General features: G+C 41.4%; 1 protein-coding gene across 1 annotated transcript in view; it reads right to left on the reverse strand.

The window, feature by feature from the left end:
- The window catches only part of mrps9 (mitochondrial ribosomal protein S9), a 60,029-nt gene extending 55,585 nt beyond the window's left edge, over positions 1-4,444 (reverse strand). The window contains exon 1 of the mRNA XM_059964393.1: positions 4,306-4,444. Within this exon, the coding sequence (XP_059820376.1) occupies positions 4,306-4,440 (135 nt within the window). The 5' untranslated portion in view covers positions 4,441-4,444. The remainder of the gene's footprint in view (positions 1-4,305) is intronic.
- Positions 4,445-8,071: the final 3,627 nt, after the last annotated feature.

Raw genomic sequence — 8,071 nt, forward strand, 5'->3', positions numbered from 1 at the left:
TTATCCGTCGAGTCATCCCGAAATCTACTTAGAAACATCACGAGGTGACAATCACGGAATATACCCTAGCACAAGTGGTTACCACATAACATGCCTGAAACCAGGTAAGGGTTAACAAAAGTGGTCACCACAGGATACTCCAACAAAATCCACGTATGGATCATACAAAATGACAGTCACACATCCAATGTGGACTTTGTCCCGTTAATCAACCCAATCCTTTGGGCACGGGAAAGTATCAGACTTTACCCATTGTTGCAGCAAGCTCCTGTCAACTTCCACTCTCTCTCTCTCTCCCCCCCCCCCCTTCTCTCCCAAAGTCCCAGCTTGTTATACTGATGTCATAGTCCTGCCTCATCCAGGCGTTTTAAAGTGACACCCACAGTAAACGAATCCGTGGTCACATAACAGAACGAGTACACCTCAGTTGTCAAAGATTTCATAAAAACAGTTGCAGACGAGTGTGTCCACCCCCCCACACAAAATCACTCAGAGTATTCTGCAACCAGAAGCCCAAGGTGAACAATGAGATCTGCAATCTGCTGAGTGCCAGGTCAGTGGCATTCAGGTCTAGCAACCAAATAATATACAAGAGGTCCAGGTATGATCTCCAGAAAGCCATGTGAAGTGGCAATTCCAAACCAAATTTGAATCACTGAAGGATGCTGAACAGCTGTGACAGGGCTTGAATGCTATTATCTCTCACAAAGTGAAACCATGCGACATAGGTGGCAACAAAGCTTAATTCCCAGATGAGCTCAATACTTCTACATTCCTTTGACTGTCAAAAGATGAGGAACCTTCTCAAACTCCCACAGCCCCCAACGACTCTCTGATTTCGGTCTTTGAGGCCAATGTGAGAGTATCCTTCAGGAGGGTGAACCCACAGAAAGCATCCGGCCAGATGGGGTACCTGGTTGAGTACCAAAGACCTGTGCTGATCAACAGGCTGGAGTATTCACCAACATCTGTAACCTCTCGCTTTGGTAGTATGAGGTAACCATCTGCTTCAAGCAGGCTTCAATTATACTGATGCCTAAGAACATCTCAATAACTGTTGTCCAGTAGCACATTATCTGCTGTGATGAAGTGCTTTGAGAGGTTGGTGATGAAACATATCAAGTCCTGACTGAGAAATGACTTGGATCTGCTCCAATTTTCTTGCCATCACTGGCAGATGCCATTTCATTAGCTCTTCATCAACTACAGTTTGGCATTCAATGCCACAATCTGCTCATAACTAACCAATAAGCTTCAAGACCTTGGCCTCAATACCCCCTTCTGCAATTGGATCCATGATTTCCTCACTTACAGATCCCCAGTCAGTTTGGATTGCCAAAAATATTTCCTCCACAATCTCCATCAGGACAAGTGCATCACAAGTCTGTGTGCTTAGTCCCCTGCTCTGTTTGCTTGACACTGCAAAGAACAGCTCCAATGTCATATTTAAGTTTGCTGGTGGCACCACTGCTGCTGATCGAATTAAAGGTGGGGAAGAATCAGCATATAGGAGGGAAATTGAAAATTTGGCTGACAGGTGCCACAACAACCTCTAACTCAATGGCAGCAAGACCAAAGAGCTGATTATTGACTTCAGGAGGAAACCAGAGATCCATGAGCCAGTCCTCATCAGGGATCAGAGGTGGAGAAAGTCAGCAACTTTAAGTTCCTCAGTGTTTTCATTTCAGAGGACCTGGCACGGGCCCAGCACATATACACCATTATGAAGAAAGCAAGGCAGCACCTCTATTTCCTTAGAAGTTTGCAACATATGTGACATGACATCTAAAAATTTGACAAACTTCAATAGCTGTGTGGTGGAAAGTATATTGACTGGTTGATCATGGCTTGGTCTAGCAATGCCAATGCCTTTGAACGGAAAATCCTACAAAAAGTATTGGATATGGCCCAGCTAACACGGGCAAGGTCCTCCCCACCACTGGGGACATCAACATGATGTGCTGTCGCAGAAAAGCAGCACCCATCATCAAGGATACCCACCATCCAGGCAATGCTCTCTTCTTACCGCAATTGGATCCGCATGTGTATTTTGTTCAGGTGCAACACAACTTTTTAAAAAATATATATGTCATACCGTCCCCAGACAAGATTCTAATGATCCACAAATCTGAAAAAAGTGACACATAATCATGTGTATACAATGTGTATACATCAGGAAGAAGGTAGTCAAGCCTCAGGGCCTACAACACCAGCTTCAGGAACAGTTATTACTCCTGAATCATCAGGCTCTTGAACCAGAGGGGATAAGTTCACTTGCCTAATTACTGAACTGTTCCCACATTTTCATTTTCAAGAGTGCTTCATTTTCAAGGACTCTTCGTCTCATGCTCTTGACATTTATTGCTTGTTTATTTATTTATTCTTTTGTATTTGCACATTTTATTGTCTTTTACGTCTTGGTTGTTTGTCTGTCCTGTTGGGTGCGGTCTTTCATTGATTCTATTGTGTTTCGTTGATTTACTGTGCACACCCACAGGAAAATGAATCACTGTATTGCATATAGATGACATACATGTATTTTGATAATAAATTTACTTTGAACTTTGATCTTACTGATGTTGAGTGCAATGTTGCTGCAACATCAACGAGTTGATCTATCTCACTCTTGCATATCACATCACCATCTGAAATTCTGGCAACAGTAATTATGTCATCAGCTAATTTATAGGTGGCATTGACATTTTCCTAATGGACATAGAGAGAATAGAGCAGTGGGCTAAGCATGCATCCTTGAAGTAAAGGTATGTGTGCGGATTATCAGCGAGAAGATGTTACAGTGGTCGCCCAGTGAAGAAGTCAAGGATCCAGTTGCAGAGGGAGGTACAGAGATGTGAGTTTGGAGCTTGTTGATTAGAATTATGTCAAAAGTAGAGCTGTAATCAATAAACAGCAGACTGACATTGTGATCGAAGGCCAGCTGGAGAGCCAGTGAGATTGCATCGCCATAGACTTATTGCAGCAATGAGCAAGGAACTGGACCCACTGCAATTTGCCTAGGCAGGAGTTGATTCTGACTGTGAACAACGTCTTGAAGTACTTCAACACAGTAGGTGTGAGTTCATGAGTTCCATGTACCAATCCATGCTTTAAGTTCATCACCCTTGTTCATGATACCTCCCATTAAAGTAGACACACTTTAACCTGTCCAACTGACCGCATTTATGCCCTATCCACTGCCTATCCTTCCTCGCAGTCCCTATAAATGTTGCCTCTACCTTTACACAAACTGCTCCATCCTCTGGCTATTGTTTTGTGAACCCAGCTCCATGCCAATCTAGTTTAAACCCTCCCCAACAGCTCTAGCAAACCTACCTGCAGGTATATTAGTCCCTCTTTTGTTCAAGTGCAACACAACTTTTTAAAAAATACGTCATACTGTCCCCAGACGAGATTCTAATGATTCACAAATCTAAAAAAGTGACACAAAATCATGTGTACACAAACTTAAATTATTATTACCATGAATGTTTTTTACTCTGTAATCTTCACTAAACCTTCATTTTACTGTAATCTTCATTGTAAACTAAGCTGAATCTAAAGCACTTTCAGAACCTCTTATGTCTAAAACATTACTATTTATCCAACCAACTTTTCTTTCATTTTTGTTACATGGGCTTCTTTTCTCGCTGATCTTATTTCACATGCAGCTATTATTTTCATATTTTTTGAGTTCCACTGACAGAGAACATAAACAAACAAGCTATGCTTTTATTCTTCAAAGAAAATGAATTATTCCTTTTGACATACAGGAAGGCAACAACCAATTTGCGAATATCAAGATCCAGAACTTAATGCATGATTAAACTATTTTAGTAACTTCGCAAATTCTTACACTTGCTTTGGAAATACCGTGTGGGATATTTTAAGAGAGGGGATCGACTGAACTATAATAATTGTTCAAAAAAAAAGACAATACTTAACAGTGCACCACCGCTTCTGCACTATTCTAAAGTGTCTGCGTGCTGGGGCTTTAACTCTTCTGACCCACAGGTGAATGCACCGGATCTGAGTCGATGTTGGATCATGTCATGCTCAAAAGCACAAAGCGCTGGTAGAACTCCGCGGGTCAGGTAACATCTATGAATGGAAATGCATCTCGACCTTTCAGGTCGACACCCTTCATCTGGACTGCTGCTGCTGCTGGAACCGTGTATGACTTGGTGGATGATATGAGGGCGAAGACTCCAGCGCAAGGCCTCAAAACATCTCTCTCTTTTTAACATCTAAGATGCGTTTCACAACCATAAAAAGAGAAAAAATCATACAGTAAAGGCCAACACTCACAAATGACGTCCTGCCAGCAATGGGTACAGTCTGCATCACCGTACATCCACGACATCGCTGCAACAACCCACTCAGTCTTCCACTGCGCGCCGCCATATTTGCGGCCACACGGACTTTACTGCGCACGCGTAACATGTAACCTTTCACCCGCAAACATACTATGAAAAATAAAATCAAAATAACGTAAAATACACGAATACAAAAAATAGTATAAAATTTTAACTTGTAATTCGTCGTAGTGATTGAATGCGATGAATCGAAGATCGCGAGCCTCATACGGAATGGATAATACAGGAGGGTTACGTGATGCGCGTGCGTTGTTTATAAACGCGCCTCCCAAGCCGCTGGAGTAACCATGGTGATGGGCGCCGGCTGAGGATGTGTCTGCTGTGGCTAAGAGCTGATTAGTATCGCTTTTGCTGTGCTGCACTGATTTTCTTTTAACATAGGTCATTCTTCAGGATCGATGATGACTTATTTCCAGTTTTGACAAAGGCTTGTAGAATCCAAGAACTATTTAGCTATTTTTTCTCTGTTTCAGACTTCCAGCAACAGTTTTAAAAAAAACCATTTGCACTCCTTCCCAGGTGGCCGATGGCACTGGGAAACTAGTATGTTCGCTGGTGTTATACCCACAGAATGTGTACTGCATGGGTAGGGAGAGCTTCAGGCGTTGAGCAAGTGGATTATTTGGGAGATGGTGTGCATTTTTTGATATTTAATCTGGGATTTTTTTGTGTTAGCGACATCTAGAAAGTAGAGTCATCGAGCCATACAGCGTGAAAACAGCCCTTTGGCCCATCTGGTTCTACCAACCACTGCATCCTCCCTGCTAGACTGAGTCGATACATTCAGCCCATAACCCTCTAAGCCTCTCCCTCAGTATACCTAACCGAATACCTCTTAATTGTTGCATTTATACCAGCTTTGAGCACTTCCTCTGACAACTTATTCCAGTACTCACTACTCTCTGTGTAAGGAAGATGCACAGGTAACTAACTCTCAAGTTTATTTTAAATCTCTCCCCTCTTTTATCTGTACCTTCTAGTTCTGGACTCCCCAACCCTGGGGAAAAAACTGCATTGCTCAAAATATTATAAACTTCTATGATGTCAATTTTTATTTTTCTGAGCTCTAAGGTATAAAAATCCAGTGTAGCCAGTCTCTCCCCTTACCACAAGCTGTGTAGTCCAGGCTGCATCCTCATAAGTTTGACATGTACATTATGTGCATGAAAAACAAGACCCAGCACTGATCCCTGATGCACCTTACTAGTCACAGGCATACAGCTGGACTAATCAAGAACTGATCTAAGTCCTTCTGCAGATTCCCTTCTTCCTCAACATTACCTGCCCCTCCACCCTTTGTATCATCTGCACACTTGGCACAAAACCATCAATTTTGTCATCCAAATTGTTGACACCATGAGTCTCTGACTGTAAACCAGAATAGATCTCCTGTATTGCTGCTCTTTGCCTCCTGCTGGTCTTCTGTTCATGGTAGTATATTTCCTGTAATGCCATGGGCTCTTCTGTTGTGAAGCAGAGTCATGTGTGGCACCTTGTCAAAGGCCTTCTAAAAATCCAAATAAACACCATCCACTGACTTTCCTTTGTCTATCCTTGTTATTTCCTCAAAGAATTCCAACAGATTTGTCAGGCAAAATTTCTCCTGAAGGAAACCATGCTGATATTGGTCTACTTTATCATGTATCTCCAAGTAACTCAAAACCTCATCCTTAAAAGTGGACTCCAACTGAACTTCCCAACCACTGAAATCAGGCAAACTAGCCTACACTTCCTTTCTTAAGCCTCCCTCCCTTCTTAAAGAGTAAGTGACATGTGCAATATTCCAATCCTCTGGAACCATCCTAGAATCTAGTGATTCTTGAATAATCATTTTTAATGCCTCCACAATCTCTTCAGCTACCTCTTTCAGAACCCTGGGGTGTAGTCCATTTGGTCCTCGTGACTTGCCTACCTTCAGACCTTTAAGCTTTCCAAGCACCTTCTCCTTAGTAATAGCAACTATACTAACTTCTGCTCTCTGACACTTTTGAATTCTGGCATACTGTTAGTGTCTTCCACAGTGAAGACTGATGTAAAATACTTATTAAGTTTGTCTGCAATTTCTTTGTCTTCCACCAATACTTCTCCAATGTCATTTTCCAGAGTCCAATGTCCTCTCTAACCTCTCTTTTACTCTTGATACTGTAGTTCTGAAAAAACTTCTGGTAACCTTTTTTGTATTATTGGCTATCTTACCTTCATACTTCATCTTTTCTCTCCTTATGATTTTTTTTGTGTTGCCTTCTGTTGTTTCTTAAAAGCTTCCCAATCCTCTAACTTCCCACTAATTTTTTTTGCTATATTATACTGTATACTCTCCCTTTTGCTTTTATGCTGTCTTTGACTTCCCTTGTTAGTCACGGTTGGCTTATCCTTCCTTCAGATTACTTATACATCTTTGGAATGTATCTATCCTACACCTGAGTTGCCTCCAGAAACTCCAGCTGTTGTTGTACTACTATTGTCCCTGATAGTGTCTCCTTTCAATCAGTTTTAGCCACCTCCTCTCTCATACCACAGTAATTCCCTTTACTCAACTGTAACATTGATATATTTGACTATATCTTCTGCTTCTCAAACTGCAAAGAGAATTCTATCATATTATGATCACTGCCTCCTAAGGGTTTCTTTACCTTAAGTTCCCTAGTCAAATCAGGTTCATTACATAACACCCAATCCAGAATTGCCTTTCCTCTAGTGTGCTCAACCACAAACTGCTCTAAACAGCCATCATGTAGGTATTCTACAAGTTCCTTCTCTTGGGATCCAGCATCAGACTGATTTTCCCAATTTACCTGAATGTTGAAATCTCCCATCACTATCATGACATTGCCCTTTTTCTTGCTTTTTCTACCTGCTATTGTAATTTATATCCCACATCCTGATGACTGTTTGGAGGCTTGTAAATAACTCGCAAAAGGGTCTTTTTACCCTTGTAGTTTATTGATTCTACACCTTCTGATCCAATGTCACCTCTTCCTAAGGATTTGATTTCATTTTTCTTTATCAGAGCCACCTGTATGTTTAGCTCCCAATTATGATCTTCCAGCCACAACTCAGTGATGCCCACAACTTCATATCTGCCAATCTCCAACTGCGTTACAAGATCTCCTACATTTTTCCCATATACTGTGTGCATTCAAATACAATACCTTCAGTCCTGTATTCATCACCCTTTTCAATTTTGCTCCCATGTTACACTTCAACTCAACCCACTGACTGCAATTTTGCCCTATCATCTGCCTGTCCTTCCTCACAGTCTCACTACACAATGCATCAACTTGCGATAGCTTCCCCTGTAAGAGACTGCCGGAAGATCCTTCTATAGTCAATGCAATTAGATTTGACTCCATTTAAAGATTATCATGCTAATGTTCCTTGTTTTTCTTCCTGTCCCAGATCTGAGATGGTGAAGTGGTAGGTTTGTGACTGAGTTTTAGAACTTAAGCAAGAATATCATGTGGTCTCCATCCTGTTTTTTCTCATTTTGGCTTCTTGTCATTTGGACTGGATGATTTACTGTGGGATCTCTTCAAAGTGTTCTTTTCAGTAGATACTGTCTCCTTATCTTTACATGTTTTTCTCTCTTCTTAGCTTTCAGAAGCATGAGCTCTTGGGTGTTGTGATTGTGGATGATTTTAGTAGAGCAATGCAATAAGCTGCTCCTTTGGTAAAGCTATTCGAAGTTCAAAGTAAAT

Source organism: Hypanus sabinus, chromosome 3, assembly GCF_030144855.1.
Source record: "Hypanus sabinus isolate sHypSab1 chromosome 3, sHypSab1.hap1, whole genome shotgun sequence".
Classification (NCBI taxonomy): Eukaryota; Metazoa; Chordata; class Chondrichthyes; order Myliobatiformes; family Dasyatidae; genus Hypanus; species Hypanus sabinus.